General features: G+C 36.1%; 1 protein-coding gene across 2 annotated transcripts in view; it reads left to right on the top strand.

The window, feature by feature from the left end:
• The window catches only part of Crispld1 (cysteine rich secretory protein LCCL domain containing 1), a 40,954-nt gene that overhangs the window by 4,858 nt on the left and 15,305 nt on the right, over positions 1–20,791 (top strand). Inside the window, exons 3-6 of one of the 2 annotated variants that reach the window (XM_048358714.1) lie at positions 15,325–15,443; positions 15,760–15,892; positions 17,317–17,432; positions 19,325–19,425. In XM_048358714.1, coding sequence (XP_048214671.1) covers positions 15,325–15,443; positions 15,760–15,892; positions 17,317–17,432; positions 19,325–19,425 — 469 coding nt within the window. Of the gene's footprint in view, positions 1–15,324; positions 15,444–15,759; positions 15,893–17,316; positions 17,433–19,324; positions 19,426–20,791 lie in introns of those variants that run through there. The other variant, XM_048358715.1, reaches the window with a different exon arrangement.

The following is a 20,791-nucleotide window of genomic DNA, read 5'->3' as shown; positions in this document are numbered from 1 at the left end:
CCTTATTCTCCTCACTGTTCATGAAGCTATTTTTTCCTTGACTGATATGCTATCAGTCAACTGCACAAAAACTCTTTTCACTTCAAGTTAAATAAAGTCCTCTATAATTAACTGAAAAAGGAAGCTCAATCCAATATTATTTCCTTTCACATTGAACTACTCCTTGATCTTAATGGTCAGTGAGTTTTACATGCCTCTTTGCTCATTCAGTATGCACTATGCCTCATGTCTGTATTCTATCTCCTCCTTAAAAATACTGCTATTGTCCTTTCACAACTGAACTCAAATGTTGTCTTTTCCTGTAAAGCTTTCTCTGGACTGCTCATTTCCCTACCACACTCATAAAGTACTTTCATTGTAATGTATTTATTGCATTATACCTTTATTTAATTGAAACAGTTGAATGGTTCTGCAACTTTGAATTCTTAGAAGGTGAGGATATACCTCATCTAGCCTTATAATCTAAATGTCTAGTACATAGAAGTAGTTCTTGGTAAGTGTTTATTGATTGAATATTGTTGAATGCTCAATAATATGTTGAATGAAAGGATGGGAAGAAGAAGCAGGTAAGATCCTACATGACATAATTGTGGAATACATGAAAGAAAGAGAATTGAAATAACAAAAATTTGAATATAGGACATCACCAAAACCAGATATTGTTGTGGGAATTGAAAACATTTGAGAAACAGTCATAAATGCAATTATGAAGGGTTTGTTCTATTTTCATAAATATTCATAGGATGCTAAAAATATGTCCTATACATAGTACATAGTAGTAAATACATTCATATATTCTGGAATTTAAATAATGAAATAAGTTAATGAGTATTTACTTCTTGTCTTAAGTAATTATTTGGAGGGATATGGTATTTGAATTCAGAGACTAGTGCTTGCTATGTTGGTGTTGTACTATTGAACCATGCCTCCAATTTTGTGCTCTGATTGTTTTAAGGTGCTGCTTTTTGCTGGGGAACCATGTAAACTGCAACCTTTCCATTTGAGACTTCTCACTATATCTGTGAAGGCAGGCTCCCACCATCACCTCCAATTTCTTCCATTAAGATGGGGTCGTACAAACTTTTTTTGTCCTGGCTGGCTTAGAACCACAATCTTCCCTATCTCAGATTTCCAGGTAGCTTGAGTGCCAAGTACACCCAATTGCACCCAGCTGCTCTTATCAAATTTTAATGTAGCATCTCTTAAAATATGATACATTGACTAAAGTTTGAAATGGTTTGCTTCTGTGCACAATGTACCTATGTCTAGAACATACTTTAGCAACCAAGGCACTTGACATAAAAAGAGCACCAAGGCCAATTATGTGAACTCCTTCCAACTATTACTACTATTTCGATGTCTCTGAGAATTGTTGGCACAGAGCTGGAGGATTGAACACTGTGCATACTTATTTTCAATCCACATATGAAAGATGATAAAGGAAAGTATTGGCCCAACATATCTTCTGTTTCAATATAACACGTGATTCCAGAAACAAGACATGAGAAAACTAGATTGTTCAACAGAGGGATACCAATTCAGATTTGCAAAAAGGGTCTTTAGCTTGTCAGTTGTTCCATTTTCTAGCTTGAGTCCATAGTATCTGTCTTTTTTTTTCATCAGCAGCATATATCCAAAATGCAGATGAAGAGACATGGGCTTCATAGTTTGTTTGCACATTCCTTACTGTTTACATATTACTGAATCAAAATGTCTCAGAAATTTATTGCAATTGATGTTTTATTATAGCTCTTGAGTCCTACAGCAGTAGTTTTCTCTCTGTATTGGTACTTGTCTAGTAATTTTCAAAAATTAATTTATTTTAACTTGTAAGTATAGTGTCTATACATATTTAAAGATATATAAAATTACTCCATTACTTTATGAAATGCCATCATTTAAACTTGCTACAATTTTTTTAATTCTAAAGTTAGATGGCTTATTTAGGATTCTTTTTTATTGATAGAATTCATGAGTTCTATTATTAACCTTAATATTTGCCAGTCCTGGGGCTTGAACCGTGGGCCTGGGTGCTGTCCCTCAGCTCCTTTTGCTCAACTCTAGTGTTCTATCACTTGAGACACAGCTCCACTTCAAACGTTTTCTGTCTTTAGCTTGAGTTAAGAGTCTCACGAACTTTTCTGTTCAGGCTGGCTTTGAACAGTGATCCTCAGATCTCAGCTTCCTAAGTAGCTACGATTACAGGCATGAGCCACTGGCTCCTGACTGATTTTTTTTTTTTTCCACTAGTAAAGACATTGGCACTTTCCTATATTTTCCCTGTTGGAAATTCCACAATGAATGACAGTACTGTAGGAGGAAAGTGACATTGCAGACGAGTTCTACTGAATTTAGTACTTACTCTGGAGTAACTCTCTGGAATTCTGGGAGATTAAGAATTCCTCCTTATATATGGGAAATAAAACTGGTCATATTTGGTAACTCCTAAATGGATGTTGGAAATGTAGATTACGTTGAAATATGTTTCTTACTTTTACATATGGTTGGGTTTTCCCAAGATAGTTTTATTTACAGCTGTTAGAAATCAAAGATGTTAGAAATGTTATCTGTAAAAAAATAGTTTTATTTACAGCTGTTAGAAATCAAAGATGTTAGAAATGTTATCTGTAAAAAAAAGTTTGTGTGTGGATTTAATGCTTTCCACTCAAAAAATTTTTTTCTCCTTAAATGCAGGCAGCTTAGGACTTTACAAAGGCCAGGGAAGAGATGTGGTAATTCTATTATTCATTTCATCCTTAAGACATCCCTTGGGAGGTTATATTCCAGGCATTGTCTGGGCCCCATTAGTGACCGTTACACACATTCTCTCTTGCACTGAAAATGTGAAGAATAGAAATGAGAATCAGCAAATTAACACAGATGGGTGAAACCATAAAAACTGAGGTTACAGGTTTAACTGGGAAGAGCAGATATAGGTGATTGTAAAGATGTTAATGTTTACTTAATGAAAACAATTTTATTTGTACATTTGAACAGAGGAGGAGCTTAGATTCTGCTAGCTCAGGATTATTGTTCCTTTGTTGAAATAAACTTTGGCTGGTGAAAGTCTAGGCAAGTGTGTGGGCAGAGAGACAAAAATTGCAATTATCCAGTCAGTGGTGGCTAGACTAGAGGCAGCCATGAAGGTGATAAGAAGTGGCAAGTTTAAATGTGACCTATTTATAATCATGAAATTAACTTGAAAATTTCGAGAAAGTTTTGTGGCAAGACCAATGAAATAGAGTTGACTAGCCAGTCCACCTGTAGACTTGGATTTCCTGAATTTAGTGCAAAATCCAAATTTAGCAAGCCTTAGCAATGAGGTTTTGAAAAGTGGTGGCATTTTCATTCTCGTTAAAGTTTCAGTGGAGAAAATTCTAAGTCTCTTACCTTCCAGAATGTTTCCAGAGATTCCAGAAATGAGCAATGACTTGATATTTAACATAATCCCAGGAGAGTAGAGTTCAAACCCAAACCTCACATATCAGATGGAGATACCTTCCCCCTGGACCTGCCCTCTGCTCCCCAAACCTTCTAGGTCACTTTTCTTTAATAGAAGATGAGAGAGAACTTTAGCATAAGCTGTAGAGCACAGCATCTTGTCAAGATGATCATTGCATTATCATGAATGTATTATTGATTTCATTTTGAGATAGTACAGATTTTGAGTACAAGATATGCCTATGTACTTCCCCCCCCCCCCCCCGCACCGAGGATCTCACTTTTTAAAATAGCAAAGGATACAAATATACACATTTTTGATAGGGAAAGGTGGAGCTCAACTTGGGACATATTAAATTGCATACATATCCAAGTGATTTGTCAAGTATATAATTAGGCATGTAGCAATTTCTATTGTTAACTTGGAATAAAAATTTAAGATTCATCTACATGTAGATGGTGAAATCTCAAGGAGATATGAGACTTCACAGGAAAAATTGTAAATAGAGATGGTTAAGAAGTGTGCCCTGGAAATTCCTTTAAGTGAAAAGTGGGGTAGAGACTAAGAAAGAAATTCAGGAGAGAATGGAGTCCAGGAGGCCAAGTCAAGGAGAGATAATTAACTCTATTTATAAAACATGAGTGAAATAAGACTGACAGTTTTATAATATATTTAACAATAAGGAAGTCAATGGAGATTTGACAAAAAAATAGTTTGGATAGAATGAAAGTAGTCTAAAACGGGTTAAAGGAAGAAAAAGATCGGAGATCTTCACTCTTTTAGTCTTTAAATATGCCACATCTTCTCAGGGGCAGAATAGTCTCCATGTTGACTCAAGTTAGAAGTTAGCTTTTAAAGTTAGCTTTAAAAGTTTAGGAGAAATAAATCAGTTAATAAATAATTCAAGAAATATTCAACGTATCTAAAGTAACTTTCAATGGTTAAGTAACTTTCAATGGGAAAACACAATTTCATCACATTTTTCTTCAGTTACCTTATATTGAATGCCTTTGAGAAGTTGAGAATATTTTTATAACTAAGTATAATCACGGTTAAGCCTACTAGTTCAGGAACATCATCTTGCTATTGCTCAGGTTGTGTTCTTACACTTTTTTCTTTGGAAATTCATGCAATTAAATAACCGCCTTTGACTTAATTTTATTGGGTTGTTATTACAACAAGGACACCTAAGTAATCATTTCCACATTTTCTTGAATGTAGGTTGACTTTATGAGTTTTAGAAGCTGTGACAAGTCTTTTATAATTTGTTAATTTATGTGCCTTGGTAATTTACAAAGTCTTAATGGCAGGAGTAAGTTTGGAGTTTCACAAAGGCCAGTATAACTGTGTCCTTCGGTGGTAAAAGAAGTAAAAACATAGCTGACATGTAAACACAGGCTAGTGTGAAAAAAAATTTGGATTCCACTGAGTGAAATGAAAAGCCACTGGATAACTTTTGCATGCACTGATGATCTTGTTTCTGGCACCATCAAATTAGTTTGACTTGAAGGCTGTGGCTGAAATCAGGGGGCTGCGTTAGAAAGCCATCATGGCATTTTTCTGAGTGAGAAAGGGTGGTAACTTGAGACTAAGATGAGATTGGTAAAAATGGAGAGATGTGGGTAGTTTGGGTGACTATTTTGATAAAGAGTAGGGTCAAGGCTCAGGAGGAACTGGATATTCCCTTCTGTGTTTTTCATCTTCTTGGTGGGTAGTGAACCATATGCTAAGGCAGAGAGAAGTGTAGGAGACAGGAAGGATGAAACCAGAGGTGTCTTTTTAGGTAGTCTCAATTTGAGGTGGCTTCCAATCCTCAGTTGCAATTACTGGCTAGTGAAGAGGTTGGACTTCAAATAAAAGTATAGAACACATATAGCTATTAATAGGAGCTCCGCTAAATAAACTGGTAAACATCATTCAAGGAGAGACTTTTATGGACAGGAGTTAAATATCTTGGATTGAGTGCAGCTTTGTGTAGAGACTGAGCAGAAAGGAGTTTCCAGAGCAAAAGGTTGGAAGAGAGGATAGAAGACTGGTGGTCTCAAAAGCCAGGGGAAGAGAGATCAACAAAGAACTCCTACTTTGATAGAATTGCTAAAAAGCTGAGATGAGGAAGAAAAGTCAACAGTGGTAACCCTCTTAAGAGGAAAATCAGTGGTAAGGTATGCCCAGAGAGGAGAGAAAGGAAGGGATGAATAAAGAGATTTTAATCCCTTATAATGTTTCTGTGAAGAGATCAAAGAAATGAGAGAATAACTAGAGGGGAATATGGAAACTCTTTCTTTCCAGAGTATGTTTATAGGTTAGTGGGAATCAGTAGGTTGACAAAACACTTGAACATAGGAGGGAGAAAGTCAGCTCATTTATCTCAGCAGGAAATCTGAGGCTATTGGTATAGAAGCAAGTAGAGAAGGGCATTTGATAAAGAAAAGAAAACTTTCATGTGAATGTTTCTACTCTTTTTGAGTGAGCTATGATGCAAAAGCCTCAGCTGAGATTGGATGAGTAAGAAGGAAGTTAACAAAATTTAATGAAGTGCAATTAAGTGAATTACTTACAGATGTCTTATTGAGGGGATGAGAATAGAATCACCTAATTGTTTCAAATTGCCTGTAAGTTACAAATAGCGGCCAGGGGAGTCTTCTTAGATCAGGTGTATTTGACAGAACATTGAGAGAGGCTTAGTCAGTGTGTGGTGAGCTGTGGGGCAGAACATTTGATGATGAGAGCTGTGTGAGATAAAAAATGTGTGTGTACCCTATCCCAAAGGAAGAAAGTGTGGCAGACACGATCTGCATGAACTTATTCATGCTGCTTGAGTGGACATATTTTCTCAAATGATGAAAAGAACTTTCTTTTATCAAGTGTGACTCATGGGAGACTTGAGCCCCATAGTCTACGCATTCTTCTGCGTAACTATAAAGAAATATTTCATTGTGATAATTAATGGTAGCATTAGTTTAAGATTTTAGTGAAACAGTTAATACAATTTGTAAACTTCAGGTTTATAATACTCAGAAGGATTCATATGTATAAACTATATACTATATAGTATGTGGATGTCTGTGTATAGTATAAAAACTTCAAGTTTGTTAAAAGTCTTAGTCGAAATGTCTTAGTGGAACTTTAATGCTAGCAAAAGACCCCAGTTAGTTAATTATCAAGAGATGCAAATCAATGCTAGTAATAAATAACTGTAATCATTTTTTAATAATGAATATAGTCTCAGATTCATGTTCTGAAAATGGTTACTTCCTCATTGAAACTTTTTGTGGTTGATTATTTTGGCTTTTCAATGATGAAAAATTTTAGGCTTGAATTTTGCCTTAGTCCTATGAATACCATGTAAATTAAAATCAAGAGATAATGTGAGGTAGTTAGCTAATAAAAGATTTTGAGATTTTTTATTCTCAGATACACACTTCTCATAAATGAGGGTACATGTGAAAAAAAAAAAAAGAAATTCCTGTGTGCAAAACTGGACAGGAATAAGGTGACCTACAAGAAATGGTGAGTGAACAGGCTTTAATAGTGATGTTACAACTTCGCAACAACTAAGGCCTAGAAATATGGCTTATGTGAGAAGACAGAATCATCACAGAGAAACAGAGAGGAGGGGGATCAAAGGGAGTAATATATAAATTGCCCTCTAACTGCCTCTGCCTTCCACTGGCCAAATCCATCGGGAAGCTAAGGGCATGAGAACCTGAGAACACTCAGTGTGAGTTGCTGAATCTTCGGTAGCACAGAACATGGCAGCAGGGGATAAGATGGCTATATGACAAGGGATAAAATAAAATGCTAAAATGTTCTTTCTCAGATATTCAGTCACAAATGTATGAAAAATAAACACACACATAATGCACTAAAAAAATCAGCATTCTCATTCTGTAGGATCATTATAGTTATTGTGTAGATGTTCAGGACAATAATGCTAAAGGCACATCCTAAAGTAATGCTGAAAAGTCTGATAAAAAAGCTATGATCACCAATCTGGCTTTGAGCTTTCTAACTGACAAAGAAAACAGGATACTATACAGTTACATGGCCCTCATTGACAGAAAACACTGTCTTATCATTCTTGAGCTTTAATGTAGTATTTCCAATATAGGAAAAAAGGAACTGATTCATTTCAATAGTATGTAAACCTATAAAATGCATTTGGACGTTTCTTATATCCACCTTTGGCTTAAGGAAATGGTTTAGTATTAAATTGTAGTTGGCAGTTTCTCCACGTTGGCTAAACTTCTCTTTTACTAATTTATTTCAGTATTTTTTTAAATTTGTTAATCTATTTTTTTAGTTGTGAGACTAGAAATAACCAACATAAGTACATTTTGGTGACTTGTTCTAGGGAGAAGCCAAATGTCCCTTATGAATACAATGAACTAGAAATGTGAATGGACAGGTGCTAGAATTTGCTGATGGAATTATGGTCACTTGGGAAAATCCTTTTACTTGGTGTTAGTCATGTCATTAAGATGTATCCCTCTCAAGGACAACTGAATAAAAATCTAAACCTTAACAGGATTCTCTGTTAGCTGACAGAACAGTAAAGTTTGCTAGCGGCCCATGTTGAAGGGTGGGATATTAATGCCTTGACATGAGGATATAATATTAATTAGAAATCTTGTAGAAAATGTAAGAGTTGTGTCAAGTTAATGGCTACTACCTCATAATGATAGTCTCCCTATATCATGCATATGTTATCATTCTGTACAGTAGTACTCATTTAATATTGAAACAATGAGTTTAGTGGAAATAATCTTATGAGTGCACTTGTATATTAAATTTCCCTGGTAGAAATTAATTTTGGTTTAATGAAGCAGTATTTCTCTACATGATTAGGATACTGCCAGATTGTAAAAGCCAGTTTAAAAAATAGATGTTAAGTGAAGCTTGCCTTGTAGGCCTCACTTCTGTAATTTCCAGAAGATCTTAATATGTGCGTTGCCTTGAGGTATTGCTGCTTTCTCAGAAGCTGGCAGGACCTGTGTGTCTGGAAACATAAAGTATTTCTTTTGAAATTTGAGCCTCATTCCTTTTCCCTCTAACTACAAAGTCTTTTTAGCACCGGTGAAGCACAGCGGTTAAATACCCCAAAGTAACCTCCAGATCTTCAGGAATGCATTGCAAGCCTTTTCCACAGTGCTTTTTCATACCTGGTGACTTAGTCACTAGAAGAGCAGACACCCTTTCACACTTTGTTTATTTAGTTCATTGGTGTCTGTTTGGGTAATAAGAAAGTGGCTTAAGTGATTGGATAATGAGGAAATATATTTGGAATCAGCACTGGATATCTTCTATCTAAACTGTTCAAGAGTGTTACTTCCAGAGAATAATAAATTGTTGGAATGTTTTAGAGAGAAAAATCACTGAATGACTCAATCAGATTTGTGATTACAGTTTTTTATTTGAATGGAAGACCACAAATGATTGGGAGGGATTTAAATTTGAAATAATATGTACAATTAACAAAACTCTCTTTTCTAAAGTAGTAGCCTACCAAGATTAATTTTGTAAAGAGATTTCTCAGGAGAAAAGATAACTGTGCAAGTGTTTGGCTTCTTTAGCCCCTGCTGTATTCATGAGTCGGATGAACATTGCTGGTGTTTTTGTCAGCTGTTCAAAGGACTTACATGGGGAAATCTGTGCCTTCTTTCAGATTTATTACCATCATGTTTCCGCGACTAAGCTGAAGAGAGGCCTGGTTTTATTTAGTTTTTAAGGTCTTCCTTTTCATCTTACTGGGACATTTTATTGCTTTATGTTGTATTTATTAATGTTGTAGAACATTAAAACTAATGACTTGGAAATAAATGATCTTTAATAATTAAGACTTAGAATTGGAAGATCTGAAACACTCTCAGATATGTCATCTTGCACATCACAGAACAGCTTTGCTTCTGTGTGTGTGTGTGTGTGTGTGTGAGTGTGTGTATGTGTTTGCATATGCGTGCATATGGTAGTACTGGAGCTTGAAGTCAGAGCCTGGCTCGGTCGGTCGCTTAGCCTTTTGCTCAAAGCTGATGCACTGCCATTTGAGTCATAGCTCCCCTTCCAGCTTTCTGGTTTGTAAATGGAGATAAGAGTTTCTGAGATTTTCCTGTCTGGGTTGCCTGTAAACCATGGTCCTCAGATCTCAGCCTTCTGAATAGCTAGGGAATGTTCTTTTCTGTATTCTCTGTGACCGGCACTGGACTGCTATTCTTGTTTAATGTATTGCAGTAATGATCTTGAATCCATAAACAGTAACAAATTTCAAATATGAATATTGGGATTATGAAAATTTGGAAAGGATATAAACTTATCAAGGTGAAAAAGACAGACTTGAACATAGTTAATCTTCCTTAAGAGAGAAAATGATTTTCAGCATCACAATATAGAAATAATTACATTACTAAAGACTACTTTTTTTTCCAGAAAAATAGTGATAGAAGTTACTGACAATCTAGTAGTACTAACTCTCCTAAAAACTGCATGTTGGAATGATTTCCAGCTGTTAATTTTACTAGAGTAGGACAACAGATATTTGAAATTAGTGTGTTAATATTCACAGTCAGTTACATTTCCACAGGTATCTAGATAACAACATAATTTTGAACTCTAGAAATACAGTGTTTTAGTATTGAAATCCTCAGGGCTATTTTTGTGCTTTGTCAACATTTAAACACATACATACATACACACACAGGAATGAGAAAGGCTTTATGTTTGATGGATTGAGATAAGATAATCTTTGGAAACAAAGATTGTTGATAGTTTTCTCAATGTTTATTTTAGTCATCTAACTTCACTGAAGAAAGACATTACTGTGCTCTAAGAAAAAACAACTTACAGAAGTAGTTGGAAACTAGAGATGCCTTCGTTTCTGCATACCCCAAGTATTCATTTTTATGAAGAAATGGTAATTTTAGTGTTGGTTGTCTTTAAATTAGCACTGGGTGAAGAGTTTGGGGAGGGGGAACCTCTGAGTTGAATATAAGCCATTTAATTCTTGGCTTTATTATTTGATGCTGCCATATAAGCTTGAACTCAGAGCCTGGGTGCTGTTTCTTAGGGTTGTTTTTTTTTTTTTCTTAAGTCTGGCATTCTACCACTTGAACCACACTTTCACTTCTAATGTTTTGCTCATTAATTGGAGATGAGAGTCTTGTGGACCTGTGCTGGCTTTGAACTGAGATCTTAAGATTCATATAGAGTAGCTAGGATTACAGGCATGAACCCTGGTGCTCTGCTTTCCAGACTGCCTTTTTCTGATTGCTTGGTGATGGAGTCTCAGAGAATTTTCTGCCCTAACTGGCTTTGAACCACATCGTCAATGTCTTAGCCTCCTAAACAGCTAAGATTATAAGTGTGAACTACCACTGCCTGGCTGTATGTCTTAAAGAATCTTTTTAATCTATATTATTGATCATTACCTAAACACTCATGCTTGCTTAGATTCTTGAAATAATAACTTTAAATTGTCACTGATTAATATTAGTTACTGATTGAGATTTGGATTTAGTTTCATAATCATCACTTCAGTTCTTATATTAAAATAATATATGCTCTCACCTTTGTAGTTTAGCCATGCTTTCTTTTCTGTTTAAAATGACTTACACAATAATACTTGTCATATCTTAAAAGCAGTGCATACTATAGGTACATAGTATTTACTAAATAAGTGAATTCTAGTTCTCGAAGTGATCTTTCAGAGTTACCTTGTATCCAACTGACAAATGTAAAGGCATTTGAATATATTTTATGCTTTATTTCAATTTATGTATGGCAAATGTATAAACAAACTTTCGAAACATACATAATTGTAAGTTTAGCGCTAGTTACATATCCTCCTTTAAAAAAGGCCCATCTTCAATGTGTATAGAAAACTGACATCTAGATTCTTAGAGTCATGTAAAAACAAGAATAAATCAACCTTCAACAGGGTCTTCAGGACTTCTCTCTGGGTTCCTCTGGGTGCTCCTCACTCAAGGCACCTTACATATTGTGGAACTGGACTATGAGTAGTTGAGGAATTATCCATAAACAGGCCTTCTCCTTGGCTTGGGGATGCTCACACATCTAGAACAGTTCCTGATCTCTCTGCAAAGTGTGTCCCTCCAGCTCTTCACTGTCACTGGACAGTTGGTTCAGGTTAGTCGATCTGTCTTTAGGAGAACCAGAGAGCCTAACCTAGCCTGAGAAGTCTCAGTCTCTTGTTTGTTAGAGCTGAGAAGCTATCTCCTTCAGAGTGACAGGGGAATTTGCCTTCCCCTTCTGTAGGAAAAGTACTTGAAAGCAATTACAGTATTTTCTAGGCATTCTTTTCAACCATCTAGGATCAATATACAATTTTCCTTTGGTTCCTGGCTTCCTTTTGAACCTGAGCTTGTGGATAAGGACAGTAGGACAGTTTTGCTGTCACTACACACACACACACACACACACACACACACACACACACACACCCCTGACTTCCAGGAATGAAGACACAATTTTGTTTGTCTCTTAAGAACACCTGCTTTCCAGGCAATCTGCCTGAAAACTTGTTTACTTTTGAGGAGTGATTATTTCTCCTGCTTCCTGAAACAAAAGAAAGATGATCATTTTGCCCATTTTTGGGGACAACAGCCAATTTATTATTGCCTAGCTAAATGTTGTTGGAAAGATGACAACAACAACTTAAAGTATATATTTGTATAATAAATAAAATGCGTAATTATAAAATTGAGTAAAAAATAGTGAAATTAACTAACAGCAGGTTCATGTTTATAAGTTAAGTGCTTGCCTGATAGTTATTTGTATATGTTAGTGGTATGTATGTCTTGAAAAAACTGGTCATCTTGAATATTTGACATGAATGCAAAGTAAAAACAAAAATTGGATTTTTGCTAAATACTAACGATACATTATAATAAGAATCTGCTTTGTCAAATTTTTTGTATGAATTTTACTCCAAAACTTGAAAATCTTTTGCACCCTTCCAGGGAGAGGAAGTGTTCATTTATGAATAACTGTGTAGGTAAATAAACTTCTCTACCTGTGTACATTTATATGTGTGCATGTTTCTCTATTCATTTCTTCCTGATATCTTTCCTTTCAGTTTGTGGTCATAATTAAGTTCTTTTTTTTCCTTAAGATTTAATTTAATTAATTTATTTAAATTTTTATTATCAAACTGATGTACAGAGAGGTTACAGTTTCACACATTAGGCATTGGATACATTTCTTGTACTGTTACCTCGTCCCTCATTCCCCCCTCCCCCTCCCCTTTTCCCTTCCCCCCCATTAATTGTTCAGTTCATTTACACCAAACAGTTTTGCAAGTATTGCTTTTGTAGTTGTTTGTCTTTTTTTACCCTGTGTCTCTTGATTTTGGTATTCCCTTTCAATTTCCTAGTTCTAATACCAGTATACATGGTTTCCAATATGCTCAGATAAGATACAGAGATAGTGTAGGTACAACCACAGGAAGGGGTTACAAGAAGATCATCAATAATAGAAGCTAAAATCTAAGAACAAAGCAAGCAAAGTTTTCCATAAACCTTGACTCAACCTTTCTTAACTTCTGTCCCATTTCTCTTTGCTACACTGTGAAGAAAGTGGCCAATCCTTGTGTTCTCTGCTTTTCTAACTCTGTGATCTGATTTGCCTCTTTATTGTTGATCTGAATTTACCTGAATAGCAAATCATTACTTAGCAAGCCTCCTATTTCTTGACCTCTCAGTTGCATTTGGCTTCATTGCCCATATCTATTTCTGATTATCTAGTTTCATCATTTCTGTATAATTAAATATCTTTGCTTTTAGGTTTTTATCTTTCTGATCCCATATTTCTGTCTTCTTTTACTAGCTTCATTTTTCCCCTATTCACAGTTGATAAGTTCAGAACTCTTTTACCCACTGCTCTTCTCATTCTGGATTACCTTCTGTAGCAATTAATCTCTGGGCAAATAATTAAAGAATTAATGACTTCAGAGTACATATTTTTCTTCTTTTTTGTCAGTCGTAGGGCTTGAACTCTGGGCGTTGGCACCTGTCCCTGAGCTCTTCAGCTCAAGGCTAGCACTTTACCAGTTCTACCACTTGATCCACAGTGCCACTTCTGGTTTTCTGGTGGTTGATTGGAGATAAGAGTCTCAAGGACTTTCCTGCCAGGGCTGGCTTTGAACTTTGATCCTCAGATCTCAGCATACTGAGTAGCTAAGATTATAGGCATGAGCCACCAGCACCTGGCTTCATATTTTTCTCCTAAACTGCAATTCTCACTCATTTGCTTGTCTATCATTGAAATTCTACCAAAGGAGCACATAGATACACTTCCATTATAACAGTCTCCTCTCTGTGTTCTTTCTTTCCATTGGATAAACAAACCAGTTGTCACCTTTCCTTTTCCTCCCACCATTTGCCTTCAGTCATTCATCAACCTGGAATAACTGAAATGTGTAAATATCATTTATCTATCCACTGTCTCGTAATTTTATTTTCTAGCCTTTGTCTTCAAACTGTTTCTTGTTGTTTTAACATGCTCAGATGCTGTAGCAGATGTGCCAAGACTGAACCTAGTTCTACCTGAGTCTATGATTTCACTAGCACACTTAATATACTGTCTATTTTTTCAAATTAATAACAACTACTAGACACAGGACTTATAAAGCTATTTCAATAACCACTTTGTATCTTCTTTTCCTTTATAAATTATTTTGAAATAAATTAATCACTCACTGAATTTTTCAGGTTTATTATTCACTCACGTGGTTAACAAGCTCTTATTAATTCCCTTATGTATATGATGAACACAGAACATTAAAGATCCTAGCATGGGTTAAGTGACTGCCCCGAGTGATTCACAGTCTAGTGAAAATAGACATGTGAATAAATATTGATCCATCTGTGAAGTCGGTGGGTGTTAAACCAAGGAGGTTAACAAACTTTTGAGAGGGTGTAAAGAGACCAGACTGTGTGAAACTGGATTTTGAAGAAAGAGTTGGAGTCTACATGAGAAATAGCTGGACAGGGATGTTCATGAAGAGGAAATAATATCAGCAACAATAATAAGCAACAAATACTTTAGATTTCATGTGTATAGAGATATATTGGATTTCTTAGAGGAACCACAAAAATCTATTAATGATCATTTTGATAATTCTTTTTACATTTTTCTTTTCTCTCTCTCCCTCCCTGCCTCTTTCTTTCCTTCCTTCCTTCCTTCCTTCCTTCCTTCCTTCCTTCCTTCCTTCCTTCCTTCCTTTCTTTCTTTCTCTCTCTCTTTCTTTCTCTCTCTCTTTCTCTTTCTTTCTTTCTTTCTTTCTTTCTTTCTTTCTTTCTTTCTTTCTTTCTTTCTTTCTTCTCTCTCTCTCTCTCTCTCTCTCTCTCTCTCTCTCTCTCTCTCTCTCTCTCTCTCTCTCTCTCTCTCTCTTTCTTTCTTTCTTTGCTATTCCTGGGGCTTGAATTCAGGTCTTGGGCGCTGCTTCTGAGCTTTTTTTTTTTTTTTGGCTCAAGGCTTGTGTTTTACCACTTGAGCTATAGTTCTCCTTACAACTTTTTCAGTGATTAATTGGAGACAAGATTCTCACAGCGTTTTCTGCCTTGGCTAGTTTCAAACCACGACCCTCAGATCTCAGCCTCCTGAGTAGCTAGGATTATAAGTGTGAGCCACTGGCACCCAGTTCACTTAGGTAATTCTAAACACTGTACGCATACAGTTGGGGAATAGATGTCAAGGAGGTGGATCAGGAAGATTGAATTGAAATAATTGAGATGATAGGTAAGAAGAATCCAGATCATCCTGTTGACTGTGCAAAAAGGAAACTCCAATAATCCCACAGTCAGAAGACCTGGCCATGTTCTTTGTTTGCACATTGGATATTTATACCTTGTTTCTGTTTTGTCCTGTAGACATGGGATGTGGAGCTGGAACGGTCTGCAGAATCCTGGGCAGAAACGTGTTTGTGGGAGCACGGACCCTCTAGCCTGCTGCCATCCATTGGACAGAACTTAGGAGCACACTGGGGAAGGTAGCTAAAAATACATCATTGTCTCTTCCTGCTCGATACAAAAACTTTGCAACTAAATGCTTACTAATTCATCATTGCAAGTTTTCAAAGACTTGCTCCTATATGAAAAACAACTAATCACAAAACAAACAACACAATCTCAAATGTTGTGCAGAATACATAGTCTAGGTATTTGACTCATTTTTAAATCAGTGAATATAGTGGATATAGATATTCAAAATTCGTCAATATCTTTCTCTCAAACTTCATCATTTTTTGGTGTATTTGGTTTTAGATTTTCTCCAAGTTGTTCTTTGTGCTTATTTTCCTCTTATAGATATAGGCCCCCAACATTTCATGTGCAAGCATGGTATGATGAAGTGAGAGACTTTAGCTACCCCTATGAACATGAGTGCAACCCATACTGTCCATTCAGATGCTCCGGCCCCGTATGTACTCACTACACACAGGTATGTGTTGTGCACATTCCATTTCATTCCTCTGGCCTGAGTTAGAGTAACTACAGAAGAATGTAGTTCCTGAATGTGGGTCATTCTTATGTGTTACTTAGTATGCTTTATTAGAAGAACTTGTAAAAGTGTTGATCACTTGGAATGGGCTTGTCCATTTTTACCAGTAATAAAAGCAGCTATCACAAACCTGTATGTGAAAAGATAATATTGCAATCATTTCATGAACTATGTTTTAATGTGGCTCCTGTGCATGCACATAGAAAGCAGTTCATCTTCAAAGTTTTATTCTAAGGCTACAAATACACCTGGTTTACCAATGACACTCAGTAGCTGCATGTTATCAGGATTTTTATGTACAGTACTCACATTTGTAAGTGTTAGATATGTTCTGAACTTCCAATTAAACAATGGAAGGTGGATTTGAATAGACAAAGCTCCCCAATGATGAGTTTTTGGTGCTATGATTAGTGAGTGTACAGCAAATAATGATTCTGTACACCTTTGCCTGTGACAAGATTAAGGTTAGCTTCAAATGACAATGTGAAAGACATTCAGACACTTTAAAAATTGTTCCAGTGCCTTTTTTTAAGATACAAACTTATCTTTGCTGGTTGATTCTTCATAGAAACATTAATAAGACATAGAACTTTTGAATTTTTTAGAAAGTTTCTAATTTGGAGGTTTTGATTGTGTGTGTGTGTGTGTGTGTGTGTGTGTGTGTGTGTGTGTGTATGCTGGTCCTGGGGCTTGAACTTGGGACCTGCACACTGTCCCTGACTTTTTTTTTTTTTTTTTTTTTTTTTGGCCAGTCCTGGGGCTTGGACTCAGGGCCTGAGCACTGTCCCTGACTTCTTTTTGCTCAAGGCTAGCACTCTGCCACTTGAGCCACAGCACCCCTTCTGGCCATTTTCTGTATATGTGGTGCTGGGGAATTGAACCCAGGGCCTCATGTATAGGAGGCAAGCACTCTTGCCACTAGGCCATATCCCCAGCCCCTGTCCCTGACTTTTTTTTGCTGAAGGCTAGTACTCTACCACTTGAGCCACAGCTCTTCTTCTAGCTTTTTGGTAGTTTATTGGAGATAAGGACTTTCCTGCTTTGGCTGGCTTCAAACTATTATCCTCAGATTGCAGCCTTCTGAGTAGTTAGGATTACAAACGTGAGCCACTGGCACCCAGCTGAAAATGTTGATATTTTTATTTCAGCTATTTTAAGCTATTTGCCTGCAGTTATTTTTTTAAATTGAATTAAGTACAATGCAAAATCTTAGGTAATACGCCCCTTTAAATATTGCCTTTTTTCATTTTGAACAGTACGTATTGTTCTCTCAATGTCGGTGTTTTATTTGTTTTCTTCCAAGAGATGTTGTTCTCTTATTTTGTCTCAGCCTGTTTTCTAATTCTTTCTTTTCTGTAATGTAGGTAGTGTGGGCAACAAGTAGCAGAATAGGATGTGCCATTAATTTGTGCCACAACATGAATATCTGGGGACAGACATGGCCCAAAGCTGTCTACCTGGTGTGCAATTATTCCCCAAAGTGAGTATAATTTGAAATGTAAATTTATCCTTACAACATGTATTTTCATCATTTTCAGTATATGTTGGATAATGTTTTTACTTAGTGTATCTAATATAGCAATGCTTATAATTGCCTAATGCATAATATCAGTGCTTAGAAGAAGCATAAAAATAGATACAATCTTTGTGAAGAATGTTTTCAATTTACCTCACCTACATATTCTATATTCCCATAAATAGTAATTTTGATGAGAAATGATCCACTGTAAATTGAGAAATGTACTTTCATCTGTGCCAAGACCATGAGAGTAAAAAATTCCATATTCAGCTGAGTTCCAGTTCCTTGTACCTACAATCCTCGCTACTCAGGAGAATGAGATCTGGAGGATCCCAGTTCAAAACTAGCCTGAGCAAGTAACTATCAGAAAGCAGGGCTGGAGGCATGGTTCACATGGTAGAGCTCCAGCTGAGTAAGCAAGCCAAGCAAGTAGGATAGGAGGCTTTGAGTTCAAACACTGATACCTCCAAAAAGTTGTTTTTTATTTTTAGTTTTAAATTCAAATTTATGGCCTGTTTTATTAAAATCATAGAATATAAGTGAATATCCCATTATAGAATTTAGTTTTTTTATAAAAGTTTGTTTTAAAAATATTCAGCTGTATATATGGCAAATTTTTGGAACATTTTCAAAAAGATGAGACAATGATCTGTTTTTGAATGTAAGAATGCAAAATACTCTGTACTATAATACATAAATGTCTTAAATGGAACACATTAAGAACTCATTGATGCAAATCAAAACAACATCGAGATTCCATCTCACCCCAGTAAGAATGTCATATATCAAGAAAACTAAAAATAACAATTGTTGGAGGGGATGTGGCCAAAAGGGAACCCTACTTCATTGTTGGTGGGAATGTAAACTGGTTCAGCCACTCTGGCAAGCAGTATGGAGATTCCTCAGAAGGCTAAATATAGAACTCCCCTATGACCCAGCAGCCCCACTTTTGGGTATCTATCCAAAAGACCACAAACAAAATCACAGTAATGGCACCAGCACAACAATGTTCATTGCAGCACAATTTGTCATAGTGAGAATCTGGAACCAACCCAGATGCCCCTCAGTAGACAAATGGATCAGGAAAATGTGGTACATATACACAATGGAATTTTATGCCTCTATCAGAAAGAATGACATTATCCCATTTGTAAGGAAATGGAAGGACTTGGAAAAAATTATACTAAGTGAAGTGAGCCAGACCCAAAGAAACATGGACTCTATGGTCTCCCTTATTGGGAATAATTAGTACAGGTTTAGGCAAGTGATAGCAGAGCATCACAAGGCCCAATAGCTATACCCTTATGAACACATAAGATGATGCTATGTGAAATGAACTCCATGTTATGGAAACAATTGTTATATCACAGTTGTAACTACTTTCAACGTCCCATGTGTATCTGTAGCTTCCATTATTGATGATGTTCTTGTATCACCTTCCTGTGGTTGTACCTACACTATCTCTGTAATCTTATCTGAGTATATTGGAAACCGTGTATACTGGTATTGGAAGTAGGAAATTGAAAGGGAATACCAAAATTGAAAGACACAGGGTAAAAAAAGACAAACAACTACAAAAGCAATACTTGCAAAACTGTTTGGTGTAAGTGCACTGAACACCTTTGTGGGGGGGGGGGGGGGAAAGGGGGAGGAGGGAGGGGAGTATGAGGGACAAGGTAACAAACAGTACAAGAAATGTATCCAATGCCATGAAACTGTAACCTCTCTGTACATCAGTTTGATAATAAAAATTTGAGAAAAAAAAAGAACTCATTGAGAAGAATCTCATATGGTGATACTTTGTATCATCTGATAATTAATGCTCTTTGTAAAACAGTATATCATCTCTTTAGGGGAAACTGGTGGGGCCACGCCCCTTACAAACATGGAAGGCCCTGTTCTGCTTGTCCTCCTAGTTTTGGAGGAGGCTGTAGAGAAAACCTGTGCTACAAAGGTGAGTACTGCATTGTTAATATATTCATTTTGCTCTGTATTTTCAATGTAGCTGTCTGTGTACTAACTTTTCTTGAAAAAATGTAAAAGCAGGCTTTGGGGGTTCAGCTCAGACACAGATTTCTTCTCATGCTTGAAGTCTTCATTCAATCCACTTGACACAACAAAAGAAATGAACAATGGAAAATCCAAAGCATATTTAATTATTGAATGGCTTCTAAAACTGTATTTCACATATTTTGAAGATGTCACTTAATATATATGTATACATATATATATTACTATTTGAAAGTTTAAATGATGATAATAATAGTGTTTATTATACTAATGTATATTGTAAGGAATATTTCATGATTATTTCAGATAGCCACTTCTATCTATTTTCTTCTTTGAATTTCCTCCAAGGTGACAGTATATAGTCTTAATAGTCCTTTTGACACAGTGTTGGTCAGTTACTTTCATAACTAGTTACAAGTTTGTAAGTATGGCAGTTTAGCACAAATCATTTTAAAAGTTTAAAAAACAACTTTTCATGTGTTAAGCCATGACCCATGCTCATTGAATTATATATTCCGTCTCAGTTTCTCATTGCAAACTATATAATTTGTCATGTCATTCTATTCCAAAAATGTATAATAGTATCATCAAACCATTATGAAATTAGTACTCTCAACTGCTTTTTATCATTTCCCATTTATAGTGAGTAAAGATCAAATGCATATGACAGAACTTTGGGAAAAGTTACATATAGTTGTTCAAGTGACACCTGTGCAGCTTTGTAGTTTCTGCTTAATGTTGACTAAATGAAGATTCATATTGATGGTGTTACAAAGCATTAATCTACGGAAGCCTTTTTGCAGCGCTTGTGACGGGATATTCATTATCTATAAAAAGCAGGCAAGAAGCACTCATTTAAGTCAACCTGTGCTCTATTTCATTTTTCAGCTTTTGCAAGTGTTTGTTGCATCTTTTCAGTGACAGTGCTGTTCTTTCCATGCTACCAGCCACTTTCCTGCCTCTCATCAGTGATCACTATGTCTTACTTAAATGTGGCTTTTCTCTGAATTCACACTTCAGTTTTCTCTAGGTTTGTGTTCTTGGACATGGAAATAAAACCTCTTCAAATGTGCCACTGATGAGCCTTTGATATTGGCCTGTCTTAATAAACCTATTTCAAGCTTGTGATTATTCTGTATTTTATATTGTACAGAATTGTGAGAGAAGGAGAGAGAAAGAGATAGAGAGAGAGATAGAGACAGAGACAGAGAGAGACAGAGACAGAGAAAGATACAGAGAGAAAGAAAGAGAGAGAACCTTTCCATGGAACTATATACTGTAAATATCCAGGGCATGGGCATGTCAATCCT

Source organism: Perognathus longimembris, chromosome 12, assembly GCF_023159225.1.
Source record: "Perognathus longimembris pacificus isolate PPM17 chromosome 12, ASM2315922v1, whole genome shotgun sequence".
NCBI classification, from domain to species: Eukaryota; Metazoa; Chordata; class Mammalia; order Rodentia; family Heteromyidae; genus Perognathus; species Perognathus longimembris.
Note: the sequence above shows the minus strand (reverse complement) of the source record. Positions and strands in the feature narration are given on the sequence as shown.